Below are 16,823 nucleotides of genomic sequence, written 5' to 3' on the forward strand. Positions count from 1 at the left end.
AATTGACAGCACTAGGATATTTACACTTGCAGCCTTACGCTCTGATCCTAATTCAAATTAATTTTGGTGAAACTTTTTATTTCCAGGCAAGTACACTTATGATTGCATCCTTAGTCTGTTAGGTGCAGTGTAATAAGCATGTGGTGCTGGCAGAAACAAGTAGTGTAATTTGCAAGTTTGCTTTACGCAAGTGATTGCCTATACATCTTTATGTTGCTTGCTTATATATTGTACCTGTACTTTGCATGCATAGTACTACAAAACCAAATCTCTCAATGATTAACTCCCTAAAATAAATTAGTAAATTTTCCAGTGTTTGAAGAAATTTTCCAGTGTTAAAGAAATCTACAAAGCAACTTTTTCCTGAATTCACTTATTTTAATTAGCTATAAGAGAATATGGTTAATTAATGTGGGTTATATTGCATTATACAGTCTGTTAGGGGAGGCATGATTGTTAGTGAAGTCTAGTAATTTACATCGCCTCAGGAATTCTTTTCATTGGCTTAGGCATTGCTTGATTTCTCTTTTGTGGCTTAATAGTCAAATACAGAGATTTTTAAAAATTGGGTAAGACGATGTTGATAAAAGATAATTACGCCAAGTAATATGATAGCTTCTCATATGCATGTTATATTCTTGTCATTAAATTAAAGAAATAAAGTAAATCAGGAACACAAAAATGTGCAGATATGCACACACCTCTGTATGAAATATTCATATAAACAAAATCTCTTTACATTTCCTTTTTAGTTGATTGTTGGTTCATTGTATTGTTAGAACTCTGCTTTAGTCTGAATAAACTAATCATAATTAAGTAGAGAAAGTTCTGTGTTTTGGTCTGAGCTGGACAAATGTGAAAACTTTTTAAAAACGAAACGCTTTCATATTCCTTCAGAGTATTCTTTAATGGCAATTTCATAGAATCATAGAATTGTAGAGTTGGAAGGACCATGGTTTGTTTTTGTTTCACAAGTTCACTGACAAACATATAGCCTTTAATATATCAGCACCTTATATTTTAATGGAAGACCATTTAGATTTTGTTTCTTTCAAGATTTATTTTGCCACAGCATTGTTGGTACCTCTAAGCAAATTGCTGCTTCTGTTCCACATATTGAGATATAGGTCTGCAATCTCCTTTGCTTTTTCTACTTTTGTGTTTTTCTAAGTTGAAGTAATTTTAAAAAAGGTTTTAACCAAATGAGCGCACCTCTCCCCAGTGTGAACATCAAATGCTTTATTAGAGCCCTTCTCTTATTATGTATCTACTCACTCTAAGTCACAGGCAAGGGGTTTAACACCCCACTCCCCTTTTTAACAGACACTACATCATAGGGGCATATATCATGCACAAAGGAATAACTCTGCTCAACAGCCTGATCTTACACTTGTTTAGCAAGAAGTCAGTCTCACTGAATTCATTGGGTTTTACTCCCAAGTAGGTATACATTGAATCGCATCTCAAGCCCAACCCTCTGAGATTGTAGGGCACTGAATATATTGAAGTTAACACTTCACAAACTCTCAAAGATGCTTTATATAAGATCCTTTGGAAATGCATTGGCCAGGCGTCTAACTTTCATATGAGCTACTCATTTGCTCAACTCAATCTAATGACACCTATTTTTGTTTCTGTAATGACTGAGAACAAGCAGCGTGTTTGGCAAGCTAAGTGGATGGTTTAATATACTGTGTTTTAAATTATATTTTATTTTAATCTTACTATAATATTCCAGATGGAAAAGATGGCTAGGGAAAAGGTATGCTTGAAAAGGCCTTCACTGTATTAATTATCATACATACCTTTTGATTGCTCAAGGTGGCTTGAAGATTCTTCTGTCACTTCTGTAGGCAATTCTGCCAAGTATCTAGTCAAACTCTGCAGTGGGGGAAATTGCTTGAGCAAATGACACAAATACTCCTCAACATCCTCTCCCTGTTAGTAGAACCAAGTTGTCTCTCTGTGGTCCTGCAAGCTTTAAGTGATGAAACAACAGGAGTGATGACTAGAGCAACTCATGATGAATCCAACCAATATGGTCAGGAGCTCTGTCCTCAGGGCTATCTAGCAGAGGTTTTCCAAGTGGTTAAGGGATATTTGCACCTTGTTTTTGGAAAGTGGGGGGTTAGGGGACCACTCAATGACCTGCTGTGACCAATTTGCAAAGCACTTTGTGGATAAAGCCACTCACATCCATTCCAACTTGGAAGCCACAGTTAAAGCAGAGTCTGTAAATGTACCCACCTACTTGCTCATTGGTCTTGAATACTTTTCAGTTAGTATGACCTGAGAATGTGGGTAGGATTCTTGCAGAAGTAAGTTCGACCATGTATGTACGTGACCCTTTGCCTTCTGGCTAAGGTAATCTACCTGAGGTGGTGTGGCCAAGTGAGTGGCTGAAGTGGTAAATGCTTCTTTGTGAAAAGGTGTGAGCCTGTTGAGCTTGAAAAAGGCAGTAGTGAAGTTGCTTTTTAAAAAACTGTATCCTGGCATCAAAATAATATATTTCCAGCCAGTCTGCTATTCTAGAGTAGGTGCTTGATCAAGTGGGAGCAACCCAACACCAAGTATTTCTGGATGATAAAGAGTATCTAGACACATTTCAATTTGGCTTTGGGACAGAGACAGCTTTAGTCACCGTAGAGTGCCATCCCCATTGGTTCTGCAGGAACTCTCAGCTGCCTTCAGTACTGTCAACCATAATATCCTGGGAGGGAGTTCCATAGAATACGGCCCACAGTACAGAACATGTGGCTCCTGATGGATACAAGCAGTGCATCCAAGCCACGGGGGAACCACTAACAAAGGCCCAAAGTCTGGGCAGGGATGTAAAGAGTCAAGTGGTCCGTAAGGTATTTGGGACCCTGTTGTTAAGGGCCTTGTAGATTAATACGAGCATCTTAAACTTAGAGGCACCATTTTACAGTACTTCTGTTCTTTCTACACGGGCAATTCCAGAAGGTTGTGATGGGGCATTCTTGCCATCCTCCTTGATGTTGGCCTATGAATTTCTGCAGGTAGGCCTGGATTAAAGCAACTGGAGGCTTTGGCCTAGAAGACCTTGGGAGGCCCAAACTTAATAGTATCTGATCATGAGAAATAAAACATCGTTCTCATCTTTATCTACTCAATAAAAGTAGACTATTGCTGAAATTTTAGCATTGATACACAAATGTGTGAATGTCTTCATTAATCCCATACTTTTAAAACTTATTAAATATTATACAATTATAAAAGATTATACAATGGTAAAATAAAAACATATTATCATTGTATAATCTTTTATCATTCTTTAATCTTTAATAAATTTACAAAAGTATGGGATTAATGAAGACATTCGCACAGAACATTTGTAGGGGAATCATAGCTATGTTATAACAGTACACTATATAAAAAGTCAGAACAGTTCTTTTAGATGCAGAGCTCTTTTAGATGCAGACTTATCAATTGTATCATTAAAATCAGTAAGTCACAGTTTATCATTTTCTATACAGAGAATGCTTAGATCAGACAACTGATCTTAGGACATTGTTGATCATAGTTCATTCTTTATCCTTTTTAGTCTAGAAAACGATCTTTCACCAGTACAGTTTGTAACCATTAAACACAGGAACAATCTGAAAATTGCTTCCACATTTGTCCTAATTTTCTCCTAGAATATTATTTGATACATATCTTGGTGGCTGAAATATTCTTTTTCAGAATGAGCTCATTTGATGTACGGGTGAAATTGCTAAGGTCCACATCCTTTGGATACTCTTGCATTAACATCTTGATGCCATCGTGAATCTGTTCCTTGGTTGCTTGCAGGTTCACCAAAAATTAAAAATTGCCAGCTACACCCCTTTACTGCTTTTCTGTCTAGGTTAGCTTCAAGAGCATCAATTACAGGGATAAATGAATTTATCCTAAACTTGTCTCATGGAAAAAGTTTGTCTACAGCTTCAGATTTTGTCCCATCATCATGGGGAGAGCCAGGGGGGCAGCTGCCCCCAGATTAAGTAAATCAATAAAAATACTTAACTAACTGAGGTTCTTTCCCCCCTCAACATAAATCCTGGCTATGCTCATCATTGTTGGGTTTTCCCATATTCTCTGCCTTTTTTTGATGTATTGTACTCTACATCTGGTAAATGTGGTAAATTAGCCCAAGTGTTTGATACAAACTGCAATAGTGAGCTGTAAATATTTGCAGTTGTGCTCAGTGAAATTTGCGAACTTTGGAGTGCCTTGCTAGTTTTATGAAATTGGTCTAGCAAATGTGTCCAAAGTTGAAGCATGAAAATGAATTCAAATTATTCCAGTTTTGATGTGAGCGTTTGACCATGCTTTCTTGTTCAGTATGTTAGTATAGGGTTCACATGATTTTTAGTTTCCATGGGTTTGAACAAGATAACCGTGATGCCAATAATCAAATGCAGTAGAACCTAAAGCTGTAGTTGAGGTAGTTTGGTTGGAGAAAAGTTTGCACACAAAGCAGTAGATTTTTCCTTTAGCGGGAAACACACTAACCATTCTTGAGAGTATGTTTCTCCATTTCCTTTGGTGGAATAGAATAAATTATCTGAGCAGAAATAGACTTGGGTTTTGTATGTTCTCTTCGAAGTGGTAAAAGGTCCATCCCAGTGCTGACATTCTAACAGAACTTTCTCAATCCAAAATGATATATCCTTGTTATTCAGTGTAGTCCATAAACCTGTCATTATTGTCTCTGAAATCACTAGTAGCATGAATAGTTGGTATTTTGGTGTCTGCTTTTGCCTGCCTTGCTTAGACAGGAGGTTATTCTTTAGGCTGGGCACAATAGAAAAGGCCCTCCCCCTGGTTTCCACCAGACAGACCTCAGCAAGCTGCTGCACAACCAGGAAGAAATGAGTGACAAGGCAGGGCTGTCTGTGAGATTGTTCCCTCAGATAACCTGGTCCCATGTTATTTAAAGTGTTGAGGTCAATACCAATATCAAAACTTTAAACCTGGTCTGGTAACAAATTGGCAGCCACTACAGTTCTTCTAAAAGTAGTGTCACATACTTGCAGCAGGAATGTCCAATTAACAACCTACCTGTTGCATTCTGCCCCCACATAGAACACATGACAGTAATCTGGTCTCTGTGGCTAGGCCATGCATAGACAAACTTGGCCCTCCAGATGTTTTGGGACTACAACTCCCATCATCCCTAGCTAACAGGACCAGTGGTCAGGGATGATGAGAGTTGTAGTCCCAAAACATCTGGAGGGCCAAGTTTGCCTATGCCTGGGGTAGACTATCCCTATCAAAGAATGACCACAGTTGGCATGTCATCTGAATCTGAAAAAATGTTCCCCTAACTATTGTGACCTCTTGGGCCTTCAGTGACATCCATGGGTGAAGGAGCACTTACGTGGCAATTGCTTAAATTCCTAGACTCAGGAACCACCTACCCACAAGGCCTCTGTCTTATCAAGATTCAGGTGATTCAGCTCGCCACTGCACTTATTTGCACAGCCACACCTGAATCAGATGGAGTGGGGAAATAGAGCTAGGTGTCATCAGCATACTGATGACAGCATGTTCCAAATCCCCTAATGACTATTCTCAGCCGCTTCATATAGATGTTAAATATCATTGGAGACAAGATGGTACCTTGCAGCATGCCATAATGTAACTGCCTGGGAGCCTTATAGTTGTCCAGTGCTGTTCACATAATGATGCATTTCCCACAAGATGGATCTACCTGGGCAACACCCCTATTCCCCACAACTAGCTGTGGGGCAAAAAGGCATAAAGTCGGCCAAACAGCTACAAGCGCTTTGTTCTCAGGAGGCCTCAAAAGCTAAAACTGGTTACAACAATGGTGTCCATTTTTCAAAGAGGTGAGCAATGTTATCCTCAGTGTCTTGGAAACTTGTCATGTAATTTTGTTAACAAATGTGTACTGTTGATAGCTCTGCTGGACAAGTACCGTATTTCCCCCTCTATAACACGCAGATTTTTTCTCCTAAAAAGGAAGGGGAAATGTCTGTGCATGTTATTGAGCGAATGTGTGGTCCCTGGAGCCAAATGGTGCGAGTGGAGGCAAAAAAAAGCAGGCAAAAATTAAATCGTGCGTCTCGGAGAAGGGAAACCTGAAAAGAGGAAGCAGCTGCTTTCCTGCATTCTGCCTCAGGGTCTTACTGCCCACCCTCCTCTGTTTCCTTGCTGTGTTTGCTCAAACGGAACAAAGAGCAGGGAAAGCCCCTCCCCTCCAGGCAAGCAGAGGGGAAAGCAGAGGAAAACATGCAGGAGGGAGAGAGAGAGCGCGTGGAGCTGGCTGGCTTGGGTGGGTAGGTGAGGGAAAACTTTTGCCTTCCTTTCCTCCCTCCCGTTATACCCCTCTCCTGCATTCTTAGCCAGCTGCTTCTCTGCACACCCCTCTCGTGCTCCTTGTCCGTTCTGTGTTTTTCCTTCCCTCCCCACTTAAAATGTGGTTAAAAAGCATGGATCCTCAGGATCTTTGCATTGGGTCACCCCAAATTCACCATCAGATCACATAGCATGTCCATGGCTACAGCCTGCCCCCCAAAAATCACACACCCACTGTTGCCTGGGGCTGCAATGGTGCAAAAACATGGTTACAAAGCATGGATCCACAGGGATTCTCAGGATTTTTGCATTGGGTCACCCCAAATTCACCATCAGATCACATGTCTGTGGCCACAGCATGAAGCACAAAAATGATACATCCACTGTTTCATTCAGAATGTTTTCCCCTTGTTTTCCTCCTCTAAAAACGATGTGCGTGTTATGGTCAGGTGCGTGTTATAGAGCGAAAAATACGGTATTTGAGAATGCAATGGAGGCAGCAAAGTGTGCTTCCTTTGCTGTCCTCACTGCCATACAGTAGACACAATTGTATGCTCAAATGCATATCGTGTTATCTTCATGATAGGCTGTACACCACCTGGCATCCAGTCTTCTTCATGGTCCTCAGCTCCTCAGTGCTGAAGAGCAATGCAAACTCCACAATGCTGAAGAGGACACTTTGGAGCAACTAGGTTGCCTGACACGTTGTCATTCTGTTGTCAGTTTTCCTCATAGGAGAGTTCCTCCTGGTCATTTTGGCTTCCCTTTTTTCTGAGCCTTTTCTAACTGCACAATAGGGGTGAACAGAACTATACACAGTATTCCAAGTGTGTTTGCATCATAGATTTGCATGAAGGCATGACAATATTGGCCATTTTATTTTCAATCCCTTTCCTAATTATCCCTAATGTAGAATTTGTCTTTATCACAGCTGCCACTGAATCAACATTTTCATTGAGCTACCCACTAGAACCTCAAGATCCTTTTCCTGATCAGTCACTGCCAGTTCCAACCCCTTCAGTATATATGTGAACTCTGGCTATTTTGCCCCAATGTACTTTACATTTCAAACCACATTTTGCCTGCATAGAGCCTTGAGGACTCTTGGTTCTAAAGAAATAAATAGCAGTAGCAGTCAATTTCATCATAGTTGTGGCTGTTCATGGGAAGAAGCAGGAAGTGCTTTGCAGTAGGAAGCCGTGAACTGCAAACGGGTGAATTAATTATGTCAAACCTGAACACACAAACGCCCTATTTTATAAATACCCTGGATAAAAGTTAATCCTTAAAAAAAAGAGAGAAAACAACTACTGGCTTGGATTGCAGTGTGACAACTTGTAATGAGTGCAAGTTACAAATCATACACTACTGAGTAGTAGTAGTAGAGAAGCCCAGAAAATGTCTTAATAGAAGACTATACCAATACAGCTCCAGGATTAATATTTTTGGATTTCAATATATCTAACATCTTTGCTAAGTTTCCTCATCATTGGTATGAGCTTAACACTGTGATTATTAACAGCACTTGCTGTTTCAAACAGGCATTTTAAAGTTTAACTTACTTAGGCTGCAGCCTTTACATACTTACCTAGGAGTAAGTGCCACTGAACTCAATAGGACTTGCTTCTGAGTAGACATGTAGAGGGTTGCACAACACAGAACGTAACACTCTAGCCCAGGGATAGTCAATGTGGTGCCTAGATGTTGAGGACTACAACTCCCATCATCCATTACTGTTGGCCATGTTAGCTGAAACTTAAGGAAGTGGTAGTCCACACTCTCTGGGCTGGAGGATACCATGTTAGCTCCCCTTGCAAAAAGACTATTAATAAGGCATGAAATGTTTCATTGTTGTGAAGATTATTGTGTTTGTGTTGACTGTTGTGTTTAAAATAATGGGTGGGATTCAGCTTAGCTGTTGCAGGCATGCAACAGGTATGAAACAGGACTGTGTACCCCCTAAATCTGCTCTGGAGACCTGGGGTGACCCAAAATGGTTTTAGTGATTCACAAGGGGAGAAGACGGGGAAAAGTCTTGTGGATGAATAGACCACTTGGTGTATTCCACACAATATGTATAATTTATTTTTGTTCACAGTATATACTTTGGCGAGGATCCAAAGAGCTACTCTAAATGTACCCAGATGCTTAGGCACACACAACGGGAATTTTGGCCTTTTTTTCATTAAATAACTTGCCTCCGTGTTAAGTCACAATCTGCTTTTGAGAGTCCCCTCAGTTTCAAAAGTGGCTTGCCGTGTGGCATCAAAGAGACGCTGTTTCAACAAATGCAAAGCCCCTTAGGCATACAGAACTGTTCAAACTAATTAGTTATTTTTAATGGGAGACAGAAGATGTAGGAGACGAGGTCTCTGGAGATAACAAAATAAATGCAGGAAATGTAAGCTTGGATCAGATCTGCTTTGGCTCATGGAAACCACCTGTACTAACTCAGTGAAATTATGGACCTTTTTTTTGGAACACCATTTGCCATTTGGTATAGGAGCAGGAACGTTGTTTGAGGAAAAACAAGTGACTGCAAACCCATAAATGTCTACTCAGAAACAAGTCTCATTGAATTCACTAGTGCTTAGGCCCTCCACAAATAGCCACAATCCTATACTAGGTAAGCCCATTGAGTAAGTGGGACTTACTTCTGAATAAACATGCCTAGAATTGCATTACAAGGCTGCATTTCTGTATGCACCTACCATTGGATTCAGGAAATTACACATGGGTAAACATGCCTAGGATTGCAGTGTAAATACCCCCTTTTGGGACTCATGGGGGTAATTTTGATTTCTTTGGGTCTTGGCCTTTGATTTCCACTCTGAATGTCCTGATGAAGAAAGCTGAATTTGATTTGAAAAATCCCAGTATCTTATAGATCAATATATGAAATAAAAGAATCTGACAATCTGGTTTTCGAAAACTGTTCTAATATGTATTTGTTATGCTGTAATAGGTATTCACTGGCAGAGAATAGTACTATGTTTTTAAATGTGTAATATCGAAAGCAAATCTAATTACAACTATGTTCTCTCTCATCTCTCTCTCTCTTCTCTGTCTCTCTCCCCCCCTCCTCCCTGAAATCTCCTGCCATAGCAATTGCATTTGCCTCCAGACTTGTCAGACACAGTGAGCCGCACAAGCAAACAGGATCTGGCAGAATCTGCCAAACTGCTGAGCTCAGGATGTACTGCTATGGCCATAGGCAAGAAGCACCTGGACTTCTAGTGATTTCTACTTAGCAGTTTCACTCCGATTTATATGACACTCTAATTATGACTGTTAATGACTTATGTAAATATTTTTCTTAATGATTGTGACCCAGTACTCATGTCATTCATATATATATATATATATATATATATATATATATATATATATATAGCAAGCTGTGTGCCTTATTTTGCCATTTAAAAAAAAAAAAATATTTGCAAATGTTGTATTGGATGTTTCTACAGTTAACAAACACATCCTATATTTTGATGCCATTTTAAAGACATAAAATATGTTGCCATTTTGAAGCTGCAGAATTTTCTGTTGCCATCAACTTTACTGTTATTACTAAAGTTCAGATAATGAATGAGAAATGAAAGAATTACACGTTGCATGTTTAACACAACTCTTGTATGCTGTATATCAATATTATGTATATTAAATAAAATCATAGATTTTTAAAAGTGGGTTATTTTAATATCAGACAATCATTTCCCTAGAAAAACATCGTTAAAAATGACACCTTATTTAGTACCATATATACTATAAGCAGGGACGCGGGTGGCGCTGTGGGTAAAAGCCTCAGCGCCTAGGGCTTGCCGATCGAAAGGTCGGCGGTTCGAATCCCCGTGGCGGGGTGTGTTCCCGTTGCTCGGTCCCAGCGCCTGCCAACCTAGCAGTTCGAAAGCACCCCCAGGTGCAAGTAGATAAATAGGGACCGCTTACTGGCGGGAAGGTAAACAGCGTTTCCGTGTGCTGCGCTGGCTCACCAGAGCAGCTTTGTCACGCTGGCCACGTGACCCGGAAGTGTCTCCGGACAGCGCTGGCCCCCGGGCTCTTGAGTGAGATGGGCGCACAACCCCAGAGTCTGTCAAGACTGGCCCGTATGGGCAGGGGTACCTTTACCTTACCTATACTATAAGCATTAAATTTCTGTGTATTTTCCACCTATTCTGTTATCAGTAATATGATAAAATATTTTTCATGGTAAAATACATTATAGATAATTACTTTGCCTTATGGGCTAATAAATATATTAAATTGCTTGAGTGAAACTTACTAAACATATACAAAGAATTGCTTTTCAATATAGTTCAAAACAGTAATCCTAAACAACTGAAGTCAGCAATATGAAATTATGTCAGCAGACATTATTCAAGATTGAAATTCAAACTGACAGCTACATTAATGCTAGAAAACCAGGGGAGTGCATTGGAGCTTAGGGAAGACATATCATAGAAAGAAGTCTACAGAGCAGCAGAAAATAAAACCAATTCAGGGTTCCATACTATTCTGTATATACTATTTGTAAACATATGAATTTTTCCCTAGGTAAAATGTATAAATATTTATCAGCAGCAAGATTTGCATATTTCTATTAGAACTAATGTACAAACTATGTGAATAGGTGGCTATCTGGAAATGGTTTTCAAGTGGGACCTGAAAATTACTTTCTGTATAGTTCTATTTTGAATTAGCCTTGATAGAACTTTCCACTAAGTTCATTTTGGATTAAAACTTAGGTCTTTAAACTGTCATTTTATAGAATTGGGCTGAATTATGCTCCCCACAAAACCTTAAATGCTTACTGTAATAATGCTAATGTATTTTGATGGGATTGGAACTAAAGTGTTGGTTAAATGATTTACTTTTTATAACGCTGTGAGTAAAATGGAGACATAGCTTTTAAAACTGTCTAATGTGATGAATGTCAATCATTTAAAAAAATCCACTGTACCATAAACACACACTGTATACAGCTTTTATTCTGAATTAGAATAATTGAATCAATGACAGTGATTTGCCAGGATGTCAAATCTATCCATCATATCCTGTCACTACCAGTTTATTTTTCTGATCAAAATCAAAAAGACTACTGTTTTGTCACCCGCTATTTCATTAGAGGTAACAATTGAGTTTTTTTCTTTCTTTTTCAAAGATATGTCTGTTTTATTTTTTATTTTTACTATTTCTAAAGACGCAAATCCTTTTTAAAATCTATTCAAAATAAAGTTTCAGAACTGAGCTGTCAGTTTCATAAAGCTAATAGACATCTACATTCTTATACCCATATATCGCTACAGCTTTCAAATCATTTCTCCTTTCGCCTTATACTGTATATAATATGAAGCAAAACTTCTCAACACAATTTGAATGGGGACCTATGCAGATATTCAATAGATCAAGTATAAAAGGATTAACACTTTAGTTACTCAGTTATATTTTTCATGTAAATAAGCTAGGGAATCTTATATACTATTCCTCTATAAATTCTAAAACCTTTAGGCATTATTAAATTTGCTTTTTTACAAGATATTATTATTAATAATTGTACATGTCCTTAATGGGGCCTAAATTAGTAGACAATCTTCCAAATATCATTAAAATATATGACTCTGTGGGTGAGTGCAAACTTAAATTTAACATGCATAAATATAAAGTACACTCATCAGAACAGGCATTTGAAATAATAAGATCGAGTTGGCATAGAAACCCAAAGAATATATTTTCAGCAGCAGAAAGGAAAGGGGGAGATCATTCAGTGAAATCTATATTAAATGTTGTTGTTTTTTGTTTCACAGGCTCTGTGAAATAAGTGCTGCACCACACATACCCAGTGTTCTACACCTAAGGTGAAATACCTATTCTTTTACTTCTAGAATATTGTTTAACCAGCACTAATTTGGTTTAGCAGTCATTTTCCTTATCAAGGTGAAGGTAAAGGACCCCTGACAGTTAAGTCCAGTCACAGAAGACTCGGAGGTTGAGGCACTCATCTCGCTTTACAGGCTGAGGGAGCCAGCGTTTGTCTGCAGACAGTTTTTCCGGGTCATGTGGCCAGCATGACCAAGCCGCTTCTGGTGCAATGGAACACCGAAACCAGAGCAGCGCATGGAAACGCCGTTTACCTTCCTGCCAGAGCGGTACCTATTTATCTACTTGCACTTTTGGCGTGCTTTCGAACTGCTAGGTTGGCAGGAGCTGGGACCGAGCAATGGGAGTTCATCCCATCACGGGGATTCAAACCGCCGATCTTCTGATCGGCAAGCCCAAGAGGCTCAGTGTTTTAGACCACAGCGCCACCCGCGTCCCTTTATCAAGGAAAACTGAATAGTAAAATGGTTACACCCTATTTGATAACTAAACAAATGTTCTGTAGGATACATTAAGTAACAGGACTGTTTCTTCAGATTAAATGACATAGCTCAAGCTTGGCATGAAGTTTCCTCATTCCATTATGACCATTTCCTAACTGATATGCAACCTTCAATGGTCTAAAGACCTACATTTTGCCTATTTAATGTAAAGCTTTCCAGGTATCCATAGACCAAAGGCATAATCCACCCATACAGGTATGCAGCTGTTTATGTGCTGAAAGGTCAGCATTGGGTTGACCAGGGCCTTGTTTTCCTCATTTCCCTTCCCCTTGTAGAATATAGTCTTGCATAGGCAAGAGAGAGAGCTGGATTGGCTTCCCGTTCCTGGCAAGTGCCTATATGCCTGTGCATACAAAAGGAGGAGAAACAGGGCACTTACGTCAGCCTCACTGCAAGTGGATGGGCCTGATCTTCACATGCATAAGGGTGGTAAAATGGACTGCTCTACTTCAGACTGCGGGGGGGTGTGACATTTTCAGTGTTCGCTTGCTGCTGCTGTTTATTTCTACCTTGCCTTTTATGGAAAAACCAAGGCATATTAGAATTGAAACATTAAAAGCAATACAGTTGTACCTTGGATTCCGAATGCCTTGCAAGTCGAACGTTTTGGCTTCCAAACGCTGCAAACCCAGAAGTGAGTGTTCCAGCTTGTGAACGTTCTTTGGAACCCGTACGGCCGATGCCGCTTACGTGGCTTCTGATTGGCTGCAGGAGCTTCCTGCAGCCAATCGGAAGCCACACCTTGGTTTCCAAACGTTTTGGAAGTCAAATGGACTTCCAGAACGGATTCCGTTTGACTTCCGAGATACCACTGTACAAGTTTGGGGGACACATTATCCTAGCAAAGGTCTGGAATCGTGCACCTGGAGCATAGATAGACACACACAGCCTTAACATACACTTAGCACAGAAACACATCTGATGCATAGACACTGACAGGCATGCACATGCTTACACACAGGTTAAAGAAATGGCAAAGTCCTCCACTCAAAATGGTTTGTGTTTTTGTTCCTGACACCCACACACCAAGAAACAAGCATTCAGAGTATTCACCCGTTTTCCAATTGTCATTTAAATCCACCCATGGAAATGGGAAAATAGGAACAAAAGTACTGCCTGTAAGAAGCATTCTGTCTACCTTCCCTGGCTTGCCCATGCTTGAATTGTTTAATTCTGATTTATTATAAAAGCATTTCTATAAAAGCATAATATTTAAAATCTCTAAGCAGCATACTAAAACACAAACATAAAAACATTAAAATGGTATCATAAAGCACAGATAAATATATATATATTATAATGATAGGGTCTTGTGTGTCAGGGAAGGTCTTGACAAGAAAATAAATTTTAACAAATAGCTGAAGTGAATGATGTTTCATGTATGGCAGAGGGAAAGGCATTCCAGAGTGCAGGGACAATTGTGGAAAATACCCATTTTCAAGTGGTATTCTGTAGGTCATAGTACCATGAGTAAAATCTTCCCAGGTGATGTAAGTCATCATTAGAAGTCTATACAGGCCTCATCTACAAACTTATTCTACATGATCAGGTTAGATATTGCATCAAGCACCTCACCAGGCTAATGGGGTGACCAACTAGGACTCACACGGATATGAGGAACCTGGTTTGCAGAGTCAGGAGAAGAATGAAGAGCTTCAAAATGCAGCTTCAAACAGCAGCTCTTCCTGCTGACAATTGCTGCTTCCTGGTATCCCCAATTACTGCCAAGAGAAGGGGGCATGAACATGAGGTCAGCAGAGTGCTTCCAGAATTGAACAGATTTGAACACTAACCATAGGCTCCAACTCCTAGGGGGCCAGGTCCCTTTGGCCCTCGCAGTAAAACATTTGAAGGGATCGGGGGGGCCCAGAGATTATAGGCATTGTTACCTTTCTTCTCCATGCTTGGACTTCGTTTCCCAACAAGCTAATTTGGCAAGAGAGCTGGGATTGGGCAAAAACCTCCGACATCGTTTCTTATGGCCCTAATGATTGGAGCAGGGAGACAGAGAAAGAGAGAGAATGCAAACTGCTTTCTCCGTGGGGCAGGTTCACAGAGCTCTGGTAGGATAAGAGAGGAAGCGGCTCCCGGTTACTTATCATTTAAAAAAATTAAACTAGGAGTGCCTAATTCAGATAACTTGGAAGTTAAAGCTCTCAACCTACTGTTGTTGTTACTGTTGTTGTTAATCCACCCTTTACCCCAAGGTCCCAGGATGGGTTACAACAATTAAAACACAGTATTTAAAAGCAATTTAAATCTTACTGTCACAGAAGTAAGGTGGGTCCTAAAAATATGACCAAGCAGGCAAATGCATAATTTTGCAGCCAGCCCTCATTGATTTGGGGCAGAGAACGCAACCAGATACCTAAAAACTTGGTATTGGGGAGAGCTGGATTCAAGTCCCTTTTTAGCTTTAAGAATTCCTAGTAGCCCTGGACCAGTTGCTGTTTCTGAGACCGGTCAACCTCACAGAGCTGTTTGGGGGATAAAAAGTAGGGGTGGGAATAAACCGTTTCACAAGCACAAGGTACCTCCATTGTTGGCAGCTGCTCACAACAACTTGCCATAATTTAAGCTGTGTTTCCAACAGTCATAGCAGTTTGTTTCTCTCCACCAGCCTGCATACCACCCTTCCTGCCATCCTTTCCTGCCAACTTTTCCACAGACTACAAAGCCACTGTTTTCCGTATCTTTGTATAGCGGGCTATATTCCAGCCAAATCAAGCACAAGCTGGATACTGGGAGGTGGTGGTAGTGGGGAGGCTGTGGCCCTTTAGATCTTAGAATCGTAGAATTGTAGAAGGGACCACAAGGGTCATCTGGTTCTACCCCCTGCACTGCAGGAATAAGTCACCCAAAGTGGGGCTCGAACCCAGAACCCTGAGATTAAGAGTCTCATGCTCCACCAACTGAGCTGTGTTGCAGCTTCAGCGCCCATCAGCCCCACGCCAAAGGTCAAGGATGCAGTTGTAGTCCAGTGACAGAGGCTCACAGGTTCCCCATCAACACTTTGCATGGATGTGCACTCATACTCACTTCCTCCAGGCAAGCAAAATAAGTTATCACAGTGCAAGGAAACATTCCGGCCAAGCAAAAGGACTCATGGAGGGTGTAGAGCAGGCCCTTCAGGAGGTGTTGCCTGGAGAAGATGCAGAGCTTACAAAGAATCCTGAGAGACTTGGCCACATTCAATTTCTATATCAATGACATCGTCACAACTATGAAGGCCCTAAATCAATCTGCCCCCTCCTTACAACAGCTCAAGATCCCCATATTACTCTATGCGGACGACATGGTGATACTGTCATTAACCAAGCTGGGCCTAAACAACACGCTCAGAGGGCTCATGACATATTGTGATACCAACTCCCTTAAAATTAATTTCGCCAAAACCAAAATTCTTACTTTTGGCACGAAAACTCGGAAGTCACTCTGGAATATTGAGGGCCATTCTATTGAATATTGTTCAGCATTCAAGTACTTGGGTATCATTTTTCAGCATGGGCTTAGCTGGTCAGCTCACCTAAATACAACCATCCTGGCTGCCCGCAGAACCATCAAAGCCTTGGAGAAATTCTACTATGCAAAAGGCGGCCAGCTGGTTCCACCAATCAGAAAAGCATTTATCAGCAAAGTCCTCCCGATGTTACTGTATGGGGTTGAAATCTGGGGGTGGAATTTAAAAACACTACAACGGCTGGAGATTCTACAAAACTCTTTTGCACGGAAGATACTGGGTCTCCCCAAGGGCTCGGTTGCAGCACAGTTAAGAACAGAACTGGGCCTCCCCTCCATTGTTGCGAGAGCCCACATTAGAATTATTAGCTTTTATTGTAAATTAATCAATGCCCCAGGTTCCCTACTAGCCAGGCAAGCCTTTTTAACGTGTTCTCAATGCAATAAATGGTCCAAGGCCATGGGGACTATTACTGCACGCTACTCTCTCCCAAATCTTGACTCGCTGTCCTCTTGGGACAAACATAAAATCCGGGCCTGGATTCTTACAAGAGACGAGGCCATGGACCGGGCACAGTCCACCTCAGCTCGCCTTTCCATGTGGCTCCCTAAAGTGAAAGTGGTAAGATCACTTGCCAACTACTTGATAGACCTGACGGA

General features: G+C 40.6%; 1 protein-coding gene across 1 annotated transcript in view; it reads left to right on the forward strand.

Annotated features, from left to right (window-relative positions):
* Nucleotides 1–11,241, forward strand: part of ELP4 (elongator acetyltransferase complex subunit 4) — a 147,349-nt gene extending 136,108 nt beyond the window's left edge. The window contains exon 10 of the mRNA XM_028729689.2: nucleotides 9,430–11,241. Within this exon, the coding sequence (XP_028585522.2) occupies nucleotides 9,430–9,561 (132 nt within the window). The 3' untranslated portion in view covers nucleotides 9,562–11,241. The remainder of the gene's footprint in view (nucleotides 1–9,429) is intronic.
* Nucleotides 11,242–16,823: the final 5,582 nt, after the last annotated feature.

This window comes from Podarcis muralis, chromosome 1 (assembly GCF_964188315.1).
Source record: "Podarcis muralis chromosome 1, rPodMur119.hap1.1, whole genome shotgun sequence".
NCBI lineage: Eukaryota > Metazoa > Chordata > Lepidosauria > Squamata > Lacertidae > Podarcis > Podarcis muralis.